The sequence below is a fragment of the Trichoplusia ni genome, chromosome 21 (genome assembly GCF_003590095.1).
Source record: "Trichoplusia ni isolate ovarian cell line Hi5 chromosome 21, tn1, whole genome shotgun sequence".
Classification (NCBI taxonomy): Eukaryota; Metazoa; Arthropoda; class Insecta; order Lepidoptera; family Noctuidae; genus Trichoplusia; species Trichoplusia ni.
In genome coordinates, this window is record NC_039498.1 from 5,500,939 (window position 1) to 5,518,375 (window position 17,437).

The 17,437-nt window shown below is 34.1% G+C and overlaps 4 protein-coding genes across 5 annotated transcripts; 3 read left to right on the forward strand and 1 right to left on the reverse strand.

Annotated features, from left to right (window-relative positions):
• The first annotated feature begins 3,036 nt into the window (after positions 1–3,036).
• Positions 3,037–5,448, forward strand: LOC113504098 (histidine triad nucleotide-binding protein 2, mitochondrial-like). 2 transcript variants are annotated; one of them, XM_026886203.1, is made up of 3 exons: positions 3,037–3,331; positions 3,832–3,949; positions 4,700–4,882. In XM_026886203.1, exons 1-3 carry the CDS (start codon positions 3,251–3,253, stop codon positions 4,858–4,860), a joined length of 360 nt encoding a protein of 119 aa, XP_026742004.1. In that variant the 5' UTR covers positions 3,037–3,250; the 3' UTR covers positions 4,861–4,882. The 2 variants fall into 2 exon arrangements, with proteins under 2 accessions (XP_026742004.1, XP_026742003.1); XM_026886202.1 differs by lacking the exon at positions 4,700–4,882 and adding an exon at positions 5,277–5,448 and having other exon boundaries at positions 3,048–3,331.
• A 415-nt stretch (positions 5,449–5,863) lies between these two features.
• LOC113504097 (histidine triad nucleotide-binding protein 1-like) lies at positions 5,864–6,936 on the forward strand. The gene is made up of 3 exons (XM_026886201.1): positions 5,864–6,002; positions 6,259–6,370; positions 6,723–6,936. Exons 1-3 carry the CDS (start codon positions 5,889–5,891, stop codon positions 6,881–6,883), a joined length of 387 nt encoding a protein of 128 aa, XP_026742002.1. The 5' UTR covers positions 5,864–5,888; the 3' UTR covers positions 6,884–6,936.
• Positions 6,937–7,335: 399 nt separating this feature from the next.
• LOC113504096 (translin) lies at positions 7,336–11,619 on the forward strand. The gene is made up of 7 exons (XM_026886200.1): positions 7,336–7,528; positions 7,724–7,811; positions 8,697–8,793; positions 9,364–9,479; positions 10,285–10,367; positions 10,697–10,788; positions 11,416–11,619. The coding sequence occupies exons 1-7, from the start codon at positions 7,451–7,453 to the stop codon at positions 11,546–11,548; spliced, it is 687 nt and encodes a 228-aa protein (XP_026742001.1). The 5' UTR covers positions 7,336–7,450; the 3' UTR covers positions 11,549–11,619.
• On the reverse strand, positions 11,583–14,930 carry LOC113504099 (cytochrome P450 6B7-like). The gene is made up of 2 exons (XM_026886204.1): positions 12,964–14,930; positions 11,583–12,345 (listed from the first exon to the last, which is right to left on the reverse strand). The coding sequence occupies exons 1-2, from the start codon at positions 14,315–14,317 to the stop codon at positions 12,167–12,169; spliced, it is 1,533 nt and encodes a 510-aa protein (XP_026742005.1). The 5' UTR covers positions 14,318–14,930; the 3' UTR covers positions 11,583–12,166.
• Positions 14,931–17,437: the final 2,507 nt, after the last annotated feature.

A 17,437-nucleotide genomic window follows, 5' to 3' on the forward strand; every position in this document is an offset into this window, starting at 1 on the left:
ATCACTTTTGAAAGCAGAGCTGGGTGACTCCGCAATGCATTGCAAATCGTACGAAATTTGTCGCGTAATTTAAATGAGTCGTTATTGTCTAAGGTATTTTGGTAGGGCACAATATTATAAAATACTAAATAACCCAGCAAACGTTGATTTACTAGGTTACTGAAAAAAATATACACGTATGAAAAAAAGATGTGTCTGATTCTCAGACCTACCCAATATGCACACAAAATAACATGAGAATCTAGCCGTTTGACACGAGAATTTTGTATATAATATTGATAGCAATATTTCACAAAAAATGTCTCGATTTTGTATTCTTCTGATTTTTTTGTATATAGTTGATCTAGATCCTAGCCTAGTGTGCCTCTGTAGGCCTCTGACTTAAATTTACACATTGAATAATTTTCAAGTTTGTTGGATTTTCTCACGATGTTTTCTTTCATCGCTTTTAGAAAATGATAATTACTTTTTAATAGTCATATAAATTCTCGAAGATTTTGGTGCGAGGTTTCAAATTTAAAAAAACCACTAACCTATTACTGCTTTTTACATTAATTCAGTACAAATTAAAAAGCCATCGATAAAAATTGCATTTTTTATGATATTGTGCTCTGTCAAACAAAATATCCAATATTTAATGCTAATGACATTATCATCTTTAGAATATATTAATTTTCAGTTCAATTAATGAATTTCGGTTATTTTAAAATGTATGAGTACTTGAAAAATATGTTTATAAAAGTCGGATTTGTCATAAGGCATTCTTTAGTTCATATTTTTAATAATAAAATGTAACATATACTTTCCGGTCACAACGTAGCTTTTAATTTAGTTGTTAGAATTGTAATTATTTAATATTAATTTGAATGTGAATATGAGTCACAATCTAGTTTGAAACTTAACCATTAATACTGACTAGATCTTTCTAATATCAATTTTTAGAAGATGAATTGCTGAAATGAATATTGAATTGACCTTGTACCATATTCATGATTCGTTTCTTAGCGATGTAACATTATCTATACACCGTCTGTACAGGTACTTATAAAAATAGATGACTTGTGGTTTTAATTAAAAAACTCATTTTAATAATGAAACGTGACTAAACATTCAGTAAAATAACAGTAGCGATTACCAATTCATGTGTACCCCTGACATGCATTAGTCGTTTATTTATTTTTTATGTGTTTGTTTATAAGGGCACACCAAGATTTTTACCCATTTTTCGGTACCTAAACAAATTGAGTTTAGATATTGTTAAAAATAATGTTGCTAGTAATCCGTTCCTGACACCGAGAAATAGTCTTTTAATTTATAGTTTTATTGCTTTAATTCTAACACGTACATAAACGTTTTATTTCAATTGTGCAATTAGTTTGCGTTGCATAATAAATAAAACGGATTTATAATACTTGTATTTATGTATATTTCAACATCATGTTATTTGCATCCCATTACAAATATCTACAACTAGCTGTTGCCCGCGACTTCGTCCCCGTGGGTAGAAGATATAAGTTATGATTTATACCTGCCCTGTTTTTTCACATTTTCCATTGTGTCTTCGCTCCTATTAGTCACAGCGTGATGGTTTATAGCCTAAAGCCTTCCTCGATGAATGGTCTATTCAACACAAAAAGATTTTTTCAATTTGGACCAGTAGTTCCTGAGATTAGCGCGTTCAAACAAACAAACTCTTCAGCTTTATATATTAGTATAGAGTATATAGATTACAAAATATAAAACCCCGGTCGTTTAGGTACCTAAAAGAGGTAAACGATCTTTGTGTGTTTTTTTTATCATCGTCATTATTACCTTACCACAGTCCATCGCTGGACATATACCTCTAACTTACATATTATGTAAAATAAATAAACGATTAATTATTTTTAGACAAAAAGACACAAAGAGTTTTCACACTATTTTGGTAAGTGCCTAAACAAATGGACTATAGGATTAAATCAATAAAAACTACCTATATTTTATTCTTCCATTCCAATTTATTCCTTATTGTGTTTAATATAGAGTATTGTATTATTTGTATCCATGGTCGCATAAACTGTTTTCATAACATACCGAGTATAAGACTGTGATCTTCATTGTAATATAATTGTGCTTGTAAATAGCCAAAGTTATGTATTTATAACTTAATATATTAAATGGTTTTGTTTATATTGCTGTGATTTTATTTCTATTAGTTGTTGGACCGAGGGACCTAGTAAGTAACACTGCCGACGCTTTCTTTTGTAAATCTAAGTATTTATAATCTTTACACAAAGTTATATAGTCCAATCATTTTAGACATTTTAAACTCCAGTCTGGGGAATAATTCCTAGTGAGCTGAAATTTTGTATATACATTTATTAGGGAGTTATTATAAAGTTGTGAAGAATCGACACTGATATAGTGCCGGCTAAAAAAATACAAAGGTCAATAAAATAAGTTTTTCGAATATTTGCTATGATCTAAATCTTTGAATGTTAAGTATATGGTTCTATAGCATTGTAAACGATTTCATTCGTCGTAAAACATTTTCAGTAATTCGAATTATTTAAAGATTCATCCGCTGGGCAAATGCCGCCCTTTTCGGACCCACTCTGTACTATATACAGTTTTGTATATAAAGATACCTTCCTATATTTATTAATAGATTAAACAGCCATAGGACTCTCTATATTAATTCTTTGCTTTGAACTTTCATACATAAGAAAGATTGAAGGTATACCTACATACTTGATTGACTAAAATGATGTATGTAATTTGTAGTCGCTACGCGCGACATGTTGCGAATTCGATCCCCGCGTGGGACAAGTATGAGTGCGATCCTTTGTACATAATAATATGATTAAAATTCTTGCAAGATTGCAAAGAAGAAACTTGCAAGTTCTTTAGAGTGGCGATCATTTTTATTCAATATTTTTTATCTTGCCTTACTTTTTTAATATGGTTTCTCAAAAAGGAGTTTCTCTTGTTAAACGAAACGTAGGCATCGCAAATTATACCATAGTCAAATTTATAAATAATACAATTTTATTCGACGTCATCTCTCTTTTCATATTTTAGTTTATTCACCATGATATTACAAAATAAACATATCTGAGTCTTTCTTTATACCAAAGATATCAAGTCGTAATTATTTATTATCTTTCTAGCACACATAAATAAAGCGAAACAATTACGTGAGTCATTTGATACAAGTTTTATTGATAACATAACCTATACGAAGCAAATAATCGGTTTATTTTTATTAAAAATGGCTGCAGTTATGAATAGAACGAGTTTCGCCAGTTTTTGTGACGGAAAAGAGCCGACATTTATTTTTGAAGATGATTTGGTATGTAAACTATTAATTTACTATGTTTTCTGTCAAAAATAGTAGTAAATAAACAGATTGAGAAGATTTTTGTAGTTCGTTGGTAGGCATAGGAGTTCAGCCAGGGGACTCTGGAGTTTGGACAACTGCCCAGAGTCCCTTCCCTCGGAGAGGGAGTAAAACGCCTGCGGGAATAAAATTAAGAAGGTGTATAAATAATAGGTATTTTATACATTATATCAACGCATTCAACTCGACGCCCCTTGAACTGCGTAACCAATTGCTAAATCCATTTCTAAGAAAAATAGCTATTAACCTGTTTCTCTGGGCAGGTATATAGTCGGACAGATTTTGTATCAGTATGAGATTATTTTCAAATGCATTGTAGGACATCACCAGCCACCTGTAACTTTTATCGAATCCAATTCTTTCTTAGTGTAAAAGTACACATTAGCTGTCACGGTTTTATTGTAACGAGCCCATCAATATTATTATTATATTATGTTATCTTGATTTTACAGTGCGTCGCCTTCGACGAAACCCAAAGAAATAAACAGGCTCCGGTACATTTCCTGGTGGTGCCAAAAAAAGTGATTCCGAGACTAGTTTCAGCTTCATTGGATGATGAGAAATTATTAGGTCAGTATTAAAAGCTATATTTAAATGAAAGCAGAAAACATTTTTCATCAATTCTTTATGTATTTTACATAGCTTGAATGACATAGCTCAGGCCTGAGCTGTTAGCTAGGCACGTTTTTTAAGTCCTTGACATGAAAAAAACCCTATCGTAATATGTAAGATATAGACCTTACCATACGATCTCAAGTGTCAAAAAACTTTGTTCCTCTCTATCACAGCAGTATAATAATAGACATTTGGCAAATTTAAATAAACTATCATGCTTAGATCGTAATTTATAAACATCTACGCTCATAATTTGAATTACACATTTACCCGCGCCATCTCGCGTTACTGGTCATAGATTAAAAATATCTTTTATCAAAGGCCATGAAAACCGACCTTGATTATGACCGCCAAAATTGACAAAACCGAGGCTGTTTGCAAAGAGCCTTGGCCTCGCGAAATATTCACGGGCGAGGACGTAGCCTTGTGTTTCAAGGTATCTATGATGCTTAGAGTTGCTTCATTAGAAAAATATTTTTTACACGGTTATATATCCCAGATATTTTGCTACCGAATAAAACACACTTAAGCTTCTACGTAATCGTGTATTTTTTTTTTAAATACGATTGATATTTAATTTAGTTCTGCGACAAAACGATATGTTGCTTTTTACCTCGAAATGATGTAGGAATACCTAGTTTTTTTTTACTTTTTTTATTTTGCTCAGACCATTATAAAATAAATAAAGAAATTGGTAAAACACAGGACATTTGCTGATCGTGGTGCGGCGTGTAGCCAAGTGGAAAAACCTACATAATTCCGGCTTCAGAGTGGTCATTAACGAAGGGCCAAATTCATGTCAACTGGTCGATCAGTTTTATATCCAAGTGCTTGGTGGGAGACAAATGGGGTGGCCATTTTCTTGAATAAAGATTTTATTTTTAGTTATTTTGTGTTTTCATTATCAGCTGCTTGACATAAAAGAACGGTATCATAAGGATGGTAGATAGTGGCCTTTGCCTTGCAGTGGTACGATGCAAACGAGAAACCTCGAACGAGTTACCTCCTAGTCGCGCCTAAAGAACTTTTACTTCAAAAGGGTCTTAAGACGCTGAGCGAACTATATCATATACAAACTCGAACATTTTACATGAACATTCATTTCGTGGTTGTCTGCTTATGGTTTTGTTGATAGCTTCATAAATTGAGAATGACTAAGACCCGTTATTAACAGGCCGTATAATTCGAAAAAAACAATTCAAGGCCTCTCTCCAACCAAACCACTTTAATATTCTGTAGTCACAAAGTTGCAATTTAATAGAACTAAATCTATTTGTTTCAGGCCACATGTTATTAGTCGCCAAGCAAGTTGCCACAGATTTAGGTGTTGGAAAAAGCTACCACGTTGTAGTGGATGAAAATCACCAGAACAATAAACTGAAGTCTCTTCATGTGTTTGGTAGGGCCTTACACCATATGGTGTGGCCTATGGGCCCTGGGGCCAGATTATAAAAGGGGAATAGCGTATAAAAAACTATGAGTGTGTTATATATTGTTGTATTATTAGTATATTTTAAGTGTAAGAAAAATAATTTGTTGTAAGTTCGATTTTAAATTTATAAAACAAGGTAAATAAATTTGTATTTCTCTTGGATTTTATTTTTATTTTTGTGTTACAGTATACTTTACTAATGTTGTACTAGAATTTGGAGCCAGGCCTTGTGCATTGATTTATTCATCGGTTATATATTTACAAAACAATTTAACCACTGCAATGCATTATTGAGCAAATACCACACTGCCCTGTGAAAACAATGGAACACATTTTCAAACAATCTAAAAAAAATGTTTTGCCTTTGTTTGTAATTTCTGCGTGTAATGAAACGACTCACTAAACGTCAAAATGAATTTTCTGCTTACATTTTTATCTGTGAATGTGCTAGTTTTTCGAAACATGGCTGGCGGTGAGGTAGAATTAGCGCAGACAGCGGCCCCAGCTGCTGATACGATCTTTGGAAAAATACTGAGGAAGGAAATACCTGCTAAATTTGTCTACGAAGACGATCAGGTAACTTTTTATGCTTTGATTATAAGGACTTTATCAAGCCGGCCGGCTAACTTTTGTTCGTCAGCTGGTACCTATTTTTCACTGTATCTCTTGATGATTCTAATTGGAGTATTAATTTTTAATGAGACGTTATTTCCTATGCAGTGAATAGATTACAGATAATTACAACAGCAACAGCAAAGTTATCCTTCAAATAATTTATTTTGTATATTCTATCACAATTTTCACAACCAAAATTTTCAATTTTCTCAAACAGTGTGTGGCTTTTCACGATGTCAGTCCTCAAGCCCCGACCCACATTCTAGTGATCCCGAGGAAGCCAATCACGCAGCTCTCCAAGGCTGAAGATAGTGATGAACAACTCCTTGGTAATAAACCTTTTGAGATTTTGATACAACAACTAACCTTTTTGGACAAAATTTGCAGAAGAATAGGGAATAAAGATATTAAAAGAACTCATTATAATCTTGTTCTTGCTTTATTACATAAATTGAAGAGACATCAAAACCTGGCAGCTTATACAATAATGTTGGATGACATTTTTTCTTTACTGTTTTTGATCAGAATGCTTAGGTACCTTAAAAATTGAATAGAATAAGCAAGATACCTGACAGTGATAGTAAAATCTAAAGAGTAATAACTAAACTAATAAAAAAAAACTTGACTAGGCTTAAGAGGCTTTCCTTTCCCATATAGAAAATCTATAATTCATTTTTTCAGGGCATTTGCTGATAGCTGCTCGCAAGGTGGCTGCCAAGGAAGGCTTGGACAAGTCTGGATTCCGTCTAGTTATCAATGACGGCAAGAATGGAGCACAGAGTGTCTATCACCTGCACATCCATATCCTAGGAGGCCGCCAGATGCACTGGCCTCCTGGCTAAGACTAAATTAGAGAAATTCTACTGTCAAATTAATAAAATTGTTCTTATTTTCATTTTCCCTTTTTTTTTCATTTTGGTATGAGTTTTAATGCTGCCTCTAGTAAAAACTAGATAAAAAACCAGTTGTCTTATCATAAATGAAAGTAATAAATATGTCGAATTTGTTTTATTATCATTCAATATAACTTTAAAACTTACATAGCGGACTTTGGAATTTCCAACACTTGCCTAATTGAATAATCTGTAGTTGTGTATGAGTCAATATTTAAACCTTTGCTAAGTAAGTGGTAGTTGAGACCTACCATAATAGTATCAAAAATTAGGAAAATGTTAAATAGCAGATTGCAAAATATGCATCAACCACTATTCTGCATTTAAAACGAATCAAATCTTGCTAGTTAAAAAAGCATGTGTAAAATTTTTCATCTGTATTTTATGCACCACTAATGTCAAATTTCTACCTACATCTGTATCGCTGGTTTATTGTAAAACATCTGTGGGCAAAATCTTTAACTTTACTTCTTCATTGCAATTTTGAGTTGTTTTACCTTGCAATTAATAGTTAAAATGTGCACCAACCACGTTATTAACTCAATATTTACGGATTTCCAAAGAAATCTTGATCTGGAGCAAGACAACCGTGAGGTATTTATGTTAATTCTGACAGTATATAGCTAATTTATGATCATTGCCGCACTTTTATTTTCGATCGAGTTTTCCGTAAAAACGCGGTAAAAAGTATTAGTAAAAAACTCTTGAAATTTATTTCTGGTTAAGTCTAGTGAGATTCACATTCAGTAGTGTTCTAAATATTTTAAACTTGATTTTTTTCCGATTCAGGCTATTCGAAATATATGCAAAGATATAAGTCAGGTCCTCAGAGAAGTTACGACAATTCTTCAAGTTATTCATTACAATGAGGATGGGAGTAAGTAATATTTTAATTATTAACAATAAGAAATATCTTATAAAATCCACATAATTACGAAGTTTCACGAAAGTCTGTGGGTAGAAAATTAATTCGATTCAATTTTCTCAATGCATGCTAAAGACGCCATGTGTGCTTGTATGGAAAACATGTGCATAACAAAATAATGTCTATCATAAACAGTTTCTTTTCTATATCAAATCCATTTGCATAATACACAAAGTTATTTATCTACCTACATAACTAAGAAACTAATTTCGAAGTATAAAATTAATATTTGTTGCGTTTTTTTGATTTGTTTTTTCTACATAATGTACGTAAATACTAGGTACAAGGTGGTAAATGCAATTCTGGGTCAGTGTGTCACAGTATTTGACAGTTAAAGCTATTGATTTTGAACAACCCCGTGAAGATACTAGTAAAATAAAACTTATTTGCAATACATGATGTTTTGAGTCGATCTTGTGGTTTACTTGATATGTAATAAAATAGTATTTTTCCTTTCTTGCCATTTCTTTTAAAAATAAAGGTCAAAATTAATTTTTACTCAAAACATATTAATTTAAGTTATAATATGCATTAAAAAATCACTTTCAATGGGCAGGACCTATTGCTATTTGCACAGACAACAAACAAAACATGAATTGTGCAGACAAGTAAAAAAAGAATATTTTAAATAGCCCTTTATCTAGTTAATTGTACATCAACATTAAAAAAATATAGACACACAATTAAAAAAAAATATAACTTCGTTCAATCATGCAATCACTATACACCAAGCATTTAGAAACCCACTCATTCATAAACATGTCACAGTATTATTAATCATCACATAAAGCTGTTTCTCTCCATATTCCTTACACTTAGTTTAAAGTTGTGTTACAGTTGGGCCAGCGTGTGTGAAAGCGAGAGATCTGTTTGAGAAGGCACAGGAGGGATATGCAAGACTGAAGGAGGCCGTTCCAGACCATGAGTATTTCAAGTGAGTATAAAAAAAATGCAGATTTTAGTACAAGTGTAAAAATTTATGTGGATTGATTGCAACTTGATAGCAAAAATAATGAATGTTGTTGAGTTTAGCTAGTTAGTTAGTTAAGCAGCTCATTATGTGTGCACATGCAGAAATATTTTGATATTCTTCACCTTTGATTAAAACCTTTCAAACCTTTATTCACATAACATCATCAGGTCCTTATTAGTAATAATTTTAATTAAGAAGGTTCAATTAGTTCAATAATCGTATTTTTAAGTGTAGGCATTAAATATTCAATAAACTATCGATAATACAGAACTACAACTAATATTTTACAATTTAAAACTATATTGAGTTAATATATGATAAGTGTATTTCATTACTTTTTTAACGCACTTATTAACACATTGCTGCCTGTTAAGTTTTATTAAACTCATTCCGAACTTGTTGAATTAAAGTCCAGCAGAATTAGTGCCTTTTTAGTTAAATGTGCCTTTTTTATCTACAACCTCATTTATATTTACAAACTGTACAAAGTGCCTTTTTCAATAACTTCATTTATATTTCATTGTTAACCAGATATCAAGAGCACTGGCGCAGCATAACGCAGCGCTACTGCTTCTTGATCGCGCTCACCATTTGGCTGGAGACTGGCATCCTCGCGACACACGATACCGTCGCTCAGATATTAGGCAGTAAGTCTTATCTAATATATAAAATTCCCGTGTCACGATGTTAGTTACCGTACTCCTCCGAAACGGTTCGACCGATTCTTACGAAATTTTGTATACATATTGGGTAGGACTGAGAATAGAACAACATCTATTTTCCATACCCCTAAGTGATAAGGGTTGCCCACACTAAAATTTATTTTTTTATTTTTTGGACGAAATTGTTTGTTTTTATTTTTTTTATAATCTTGCATTAAAAATACATACAACTAGAAAAAAAACATCGGCAAAACAACGTTTGCTGGGTCAGCTAGTAGTATTATATTTATATATTCATGTGTAGTCCTAGCTACCGCGTTAGGTTAAGTTACCTGCAATGATATTTTAGAGTGCAAATTAAATTAATAAAAAGACTAGTCGCTGCCCGCGACTTCGTACGCGTGGTTATAAAGATTAAAGTTAGGAATTTAAAATAAAAATCTGCTTTATAGTTTGTGAGTACTGTCTTCTCACCATTTTGTAACATATTTCATTACTGCTCTGCTCCTTTTAATGAAAGCATGATGGTTGGTATCCTATAACTTTCTTCAATTCCTGGGCTATCTAAAATTGAGCTTTTTTAAAATTGGACCAGTATTTATAGGCATTGGCAAGTTCAAACAAAAAACAAAGTCTTCAGGTTTGTAATATCAGAGTATTATCTATACTCTCTCTGTATAATGTATATTTGGAAAATGGAAAAGGTTAACTGCTTCTGATCTTCCCAAGGACAATACAAAACACACATGGCTATGAACTTCATTAAATCCATATTTGTTTTTCTTTTCAGTAAGTGCTGTAGAAAAGAGATGTGGTTTCCATTTAGATATAGAAGACTATCTCAGTGGACTGTTGCAACTGTGTTCAGAACTGGTAATGTATTTATTATACAATTTATACTAGCGGTAGGATGCGTTTCCGCGTTTAATATCAATAATAATGTATCTTATCCCTCCAAGAACATGTGTGTAAAGTTTCACGACCATCAGTTGAGTATTTTTCACGTGAAAGCGTAAAAAACGCAACTTTCTTCGTTGTTACATACTACAGTTGCTATATACTCAATATAGGAGATGAAAGTAGATAACGTAGCAAATAAATCTTATTCTAGTTTATGAACAAAAACTGTGTTGAATTTTTGTTTAAGTGTCAAGTTTTTTAATACCTAAATATTTTTTATTTATATTGCTCATACATTACAGGCTCGGCTAGCAGTGAATTCTGTGACAAGAGCGGATTATGAGAAGCCAGTACAGATATCTAAGTTTGTTATGGAGTTAAATGCAGGGTTCAGGTAAATATTTCAAATTAATATTTTATTTATCTAATCGCTTACCACATGGGCTGGCTCCCTGTGGCCCCAAGGCAAAGAATGTAAGGATTAAGGGGAATCATTGGCCCAGCAGTGGGAAGCGGCGGGCTAGATACAAAAAAAAAATATAATTAGAAATTGTATTTATACTGCCGATCCTTGTGTAACCACACAAGGATCGTTTGTGCGTACATCAATGTCCGTTTTCTGTCTAAGCTCAAGTTTCTGCCCCAACATTAAGAATACTAGCGCATCTACAACCGTTTTTTTTTCGGTCCATTCTATAGAAAAAGAGAATTGACTAAGCATCAGCCCCCAAAAAGTGACCATATTGTTAAAAGACAGCGATGACGCGTCCAATACCTGTTTCAGCGCAGAACTATATATTCCTGACAGTCAGTGAGGTGGACCAATCTGAACTCTAGAAAGAGACAACTACTGGCCGCAAATACTACTTATACTTTGTCTCTCTCGCACTTCGCCGTCTACTTTACTTCTTACCTGAGTATTCGATGCTCAGTTCATTCTCTTTCAGAGAAGAGCGAATATTAAATGAAGTGATTTAAAATTTCATTGTCGTAAATATTCACAAATTATCTCTGCCTACAGGTTATTAAACTTGAAGAACGATCATCTGCGCAAGCGTTTCGACGTTTTGAAGTATGACGTCAAAAAGATAGAGGAAGTTGTCTATGATCTCAGTATTAGAGGCCTGTTGCCCGCCCCCGATGCGGCTGTATGAGTCAATGTCAGTATTTTTAATAGTAAAACGCTAATTATTATAAAGATTAAAGTTTATTGAAAGTCTATTTATTGGTCTTGTTTTATTTAGTTATGCACCTATCATCTATCACCTATGACAAAATACATAGTCATTTAATACGCTGGACTAGTGATCGCATATATTATTAACCTAGTATAGTGAAAATACCGACAATGCCAATGTTATAATGGACCTCAAAGTAAGCTAGTCTAAAGACGCCTAAAATTATTGGAAACAAAATCAATATTTCAAGTACATATTTTTTGTAGGTACCTACTTCTAAATAGTTAGAATAATGGCTGTATACGCGTGGTGCCCAAATGAAAAACTCCATTCTTAAAATATACTACCGATACATAACAATGTACCTGGGATATTTCGATGAAGGAATAGTTATCAATATAAACATCGTGCCATATACTTTATTTATTTATGTACGATGTGTGAGACAGACACTGATATTGTCTTAACTGTAGCCCGAACATTTGATGACCGAAAAACACCTACTTTACATAAGATAGTGTAAAATTGCCAGAAATAGTTGACCAGCGAACAATAATTGCAGACCTTGTTTTTGTCTTGTCTTGTTTTGTTTTTTTAACAAGTAACCTCTCTCTTTACAAATTTTAAAGGTATCCCGCCTTTTATATTCTGCACTAGAGCGATGGTTGGATCTGTCATCAGCTTTCTCCGGCTGTTCATAGATGGCACCACTGTGTACTTGCTTAAAATGGTGGCCAGGCCGGTCAGCGAACCGAGAATGCCGAACCTTTGACCTGGACAAAGAAACATTTTTATTAAATAGGAATTCAGTATTCTGCTTGTCTAAGCCCCACCCAGTAGTTATAATGATCCTAATGGGAATCTGACCTAATCATCATAATTTATTTCTAGAATAACCTAACTATACAATATTGAAGAAAAACTTATTCAGCCTTGATCCTGGTCTGGGTAAGTGACTAGACCAAACTTTGAGGTCAATATTGATTTGGGGGTGTAGAAGACGGATGCCGCTCTACTAGTGGTAGATCTTTAAAAGGTTTAAAAGACAGATCTGTTAAATGACTGGATATTATTAAATGATGTAACGGTTTACTCACGCGTATTTATCGGGGTAGCCCGACTAGTTTCGGACCCAACCGGAGTCCTTAATCATGAGCAGACGCGGCGGGATCGCGAGTCGAACATTCGCTACCCCGGCTACCCCGATAAATACGCGTGAGTAAACCGTTACATCATTTAATAATGAATCATTCTCACGACAGTTACTATCAAAAAAGACTGGATATTAAGTCTGTGTGCATAAGAATTTACCAATTTTAAGTTGGATCTTGAGACTTGACGCAGGTAACGCTGCGGATGATAGCTAGGGCACAGGTTCTCTCAGTACTTACCAATACAAGCTCGTGGTCCAGCCCCGAACGGCAGAAACGAAAACTGTTTCATTTCCCGCGCGTTATCAGGATGAAATCTCTCCGGGATAAACTTATCCGGCTCTTCAAAGTATTTCTCATCATTCTGCATTGCTTGCAACGGAATTAAAACCACAACCCCTTTGTCTATCGTCAAATTGGTGTCTGGAAACGTGTATTCCCTTGCACACTTCCTTATTAAAAAACCTATTGGTGGAAACATACGTAGACCTTCTTTAAAAACCATTTCGAGATATTTCATTTCACTGATTGCTTCGTAACATATCTTTCCGTGTTTTTCTAGAACTGTGTCTATTTCTTTTTGGCATTTCTCTTGTATCTCTTTATTGTAAGCTAATTGGTTTAGTACAAAGCTTATAGAAGCCGCCGACGTCTCGTATCCCGCGCCAAAAAGTATAAACGCTTGTGCCGTTAACAATTCACTGTTTAAAACGATCTCACATTTTTCTGGGACACCATTTTCGTCGCGTTTGGTCAACGATTCACCGATTATTGTTTTCTTATTATGCATTTCTAGTAGAATATCCATGAAATCTTTTCTCCCTATTGGCTTGCCATTTCGGGCTTCCTTAACACTGTTGACGATTCCGTATATTTTCTTTTCCACTTCCGGGGCGAAGAAATTTAAGTATTTGAATGTGTCGGTCGCAAGGAACTTTAACATGAAGACAAGGTAATCACGTAAGTTGACATTAAAGATTCTTTTTCCCAATTTTCTAAAGATCGAAGTTTCATCGTTTAAAGAATTCGCGTCTACGCCGAAACCGCAGGCAGCAATGGCGTCCGTTGTGTATCTAGCCATTAAATCCCTCACATCAATCTCTTGATCATTTTCCGAACACTTCAAAACAACTTCGTCCAGACTTTTAGCCTGGTCTAAAAGTACTGGGAACATTGATTTCAGTTTTCCAGTCGTGAACGCTACACTCATGTTCTGTCGTAAAACTTTCCACAAATCACCATCAGCGGAAAACAAATTGTTCATAAGCGGCTCAGTCTCATGTATATTCATGCCTTTTGGATAAAAATTGAGGAAATCTGTCACAAGAACATGTTTAATTAACTGTGGATCGCGAAGAACAAGGCTCCTGTGGTTGGATTCGAAGCATCCCACACATTTTTGTCCAGGAAAGTTTCTATAGATTTCCGCTAGTTGATCAGTGGGACTGATCTTACGCAAATACTTCCTCAAACTGTTTCCAAAGAAAGGGGTCGGTTTGCAGTATTGTATGCCTTTCTTTTCCCAGTATTTAAAATTTTTCGTTCCTTGGATATAAAGTAAGATACAAATAAGAATGATTGCAATAACAATCATTTTGCACCGTCTTCCGTTAAGTTTTCACTGAGTATAGATTCGTAAATACGGCTATTACTGTTGCATAATACGCATTTATATTTATGTAAATAGGTGCCTATTTGTGCAAAAGATTGATTAATGTTTCGGGTTAAAGTTTGCTTATATTTCTTGTTTTTGCGATGGTTGGTAATGTACATTTTGAGGAAGGTTTAAAAATATGTTTTCTCATCATGCTTGCATACTTTTCCAGTAGTTTTGGAAGTAATGGCAGCAAGCCAGGGCACTGCATGCTGAAGAATGGGTATATCTTTTCCACAAAGTAACTGCAATATTTCTTTAGGTTGTATGTAGCTTTTCAATCAGCTGCTTCTAGTGGCTATAACTATGTTATAAAAGCAAATGTGTGTGTGTTTGTATGTATGTGTATATATTTTTAACCTCATCACACTCAAACTACTGGTCCGATTTCGAAGAAATTTGTAATGAAGGTAGCTTTCACCACGGATAAACTCGGGCTACTTTTATTCGATTGGGTTAAAGATGATTTTGCAGCTATAACCGGTACCCAAGGGCGATGCCGTGATAATTTTCATTCCATTTCCTTATGATCCTCGACTCCTTTTAATTTTATTATATTACTAGCTGACCCAGCAAACGTTGTTTTGCCGAATATATTATTTTCTTGTTGTATGTATTTTTAATGCAACATTATAAAAAAAATAAAAACAAACAATTTCGTCCAAAAAGTGAAATATTTTTTTTAAGTGTGATCTACCCTTATCACTTAGGGGTATAAAAATAGATGTTGTTCTATTCTCAGACCTACTGAATACGCATATAAAATTTGGTAAAAATCGGTTGAGCCGTTTCTGAGGAGTACGGTAACTAACATCGTGACACGGGAATTTTATATATCTATACTTCTATACTAATATATAAAGCTGAAGAGTTTGTTTGTGTGTTTGTTTGTTTGTTTGAACGCGCTAATCTCAGGAACTACTGGTCCAAATTGAAAAAATCTTTTTGTGTTGAATAGACCATTCATCGAGGAAGGCTTTAGGCTATAAACCATCACGCTGCGACTAATAGGAGCGAAGATACAATGGAAAATGTGAAAAAAAAAGGGCAGGTATAAATCATAACTTATATCTACTACCCACGGGGACGAAGTCGCGGGCAACAGCTAGTCAGAAGATATATTTTTTAATACAGTACGCCAGAGGCCTACTACTATGGGCGGTTCAAAAATTCTGTCACCTGGTCATGGTCAGGCCAACATCAATAAGAAAAGAGGAGAAAATAGAAACAACCAAAAATGTACCTTTTCTGTCTAGGTATTCCAGACAACATATTAGGTAAATACATGGAAAAAAATATAGGTACACTTTTTGCGAGGAAAAGGACGTCAAATAAAACAAAAATAAGGAATGTAAAAAGTATTGTATTCATTACACATTGACACTTATAAATAATTAGCCGATAATGGCATGACTTGACATGTATAATCATTTAAAATCTACAATAATATAATAAAAAGGTCCATTACTGATTATAGGATAAGAGACGAGAACCCCATTGCCCCAATTACGCTATTTTCAATAATCAATTAATAAATACAAATAGGTTTAAATTCGTAATCTCTTTTTGTCAACACAATAATTTAAATTCGGTACGGGGCGGAACACTCACTGTCAATACAATGAATTTCCAATTGTAAATATCTATAATTAAATAAATAGATTATATTATAATTAAATAGCAGAATATTGGGGCCCAGACCCGCTCACAAGAACTCACATACATCGTTCTTAACATCTGCTGACAAGCTTTCACCTTTAATAAGGGAAATCAAAATCAAATATTTTTGATTTTAGGCAAATTACCTGTATGAAGCAACTAAAATAAATGTGCCCAATATATAATATCTTTAACTTGTTTTTACCATCTTCGTAACTTCATCATTATCATCCTAGCCTTTTCCCAACTATGTTGGGTTCGGCTTCCCGTCTAACCGGTTTCAGCTAAGTACCAGTGTTTAACAAGGAGCGACTGCCTATCTGACCTCCTCAACCCAGTTACCTGGGCAACACGACACCCCTTAGTTAGACTGGTTGTCAGATTTTCTATCTTCTGTAACCTGTAACGGCTGTCAAAGGTGTATGAATAACAGCCGGGACCCACAATTTAACGTGCCTTCCGAAACACGGAGGAACTCGTTATTACAAAGATGGTCACCCACCTACGGACCCACCACGTCAAGCGTTGCTTAAGCTGTGATCGATCCACTTATGCAGTTATAGCTTAGGCACAAGCTCCATATGTTACATCCTTGTAACATATGAAATGCAATAAATAAGTATTGAACGAATTTGAGTATCAATGCATTGTCAAACAATAACTTAAATTAAATTAAAGCATTTAATTTTTCTTCTAATAGTCTTATCTCTATTTCAAGAGGAACGACATGGAACCAGCGGACACTATGTCGTTTGTGCTTAGGCCCCAATTCTGCTATTTACAATGGCCGATGAATGAATGAAAATTGACTCGAAACGACACTTTCCGTATTCTCTTATGCATTTTTCCTACACAATAAATAAAAATTTAGTATGGGATGGTACACTCAAGGTCAATAAAATTATTTTTAATTATTTTTTGGCATAATGCTTAAGAGAATTAGAAATTTGACGACCTCCGTGGTCGAGTGGCGTACGCAGCGGTTTCAAGGTGTCGCTAGCTCTGAGGTCCCGGGTTCGATCCCCGGTCGTGGCAATGTAAAAAATCACATTTCTACATTGTATCGGGTCTGGGTGTTTATGGTACCTTCGTTGTATCTGAATTCCATAACACAAGTGCTTTAGCAACTTACTTTGGGTTCAGAACAATGTATGTGATGTTGTCCGCATTTATTTTTTTAATAATTTCAAATTTAATCCAATTGCCATGCATTCATCGGACATTGTAAATTGCGGAATCGGGGCCCAGTTCTGCTCTTGAGTAGTATGTTTTTCTAACCCACTACAATAGCAGGCAAAACTATAAAATAACGTAGGTCTGGGGTCCAAGGGCTCTTAGACTTACATTTAACACATAATGTATGATATCTAATCTTATATTTAAAAGTTAAGGTCGATTAAT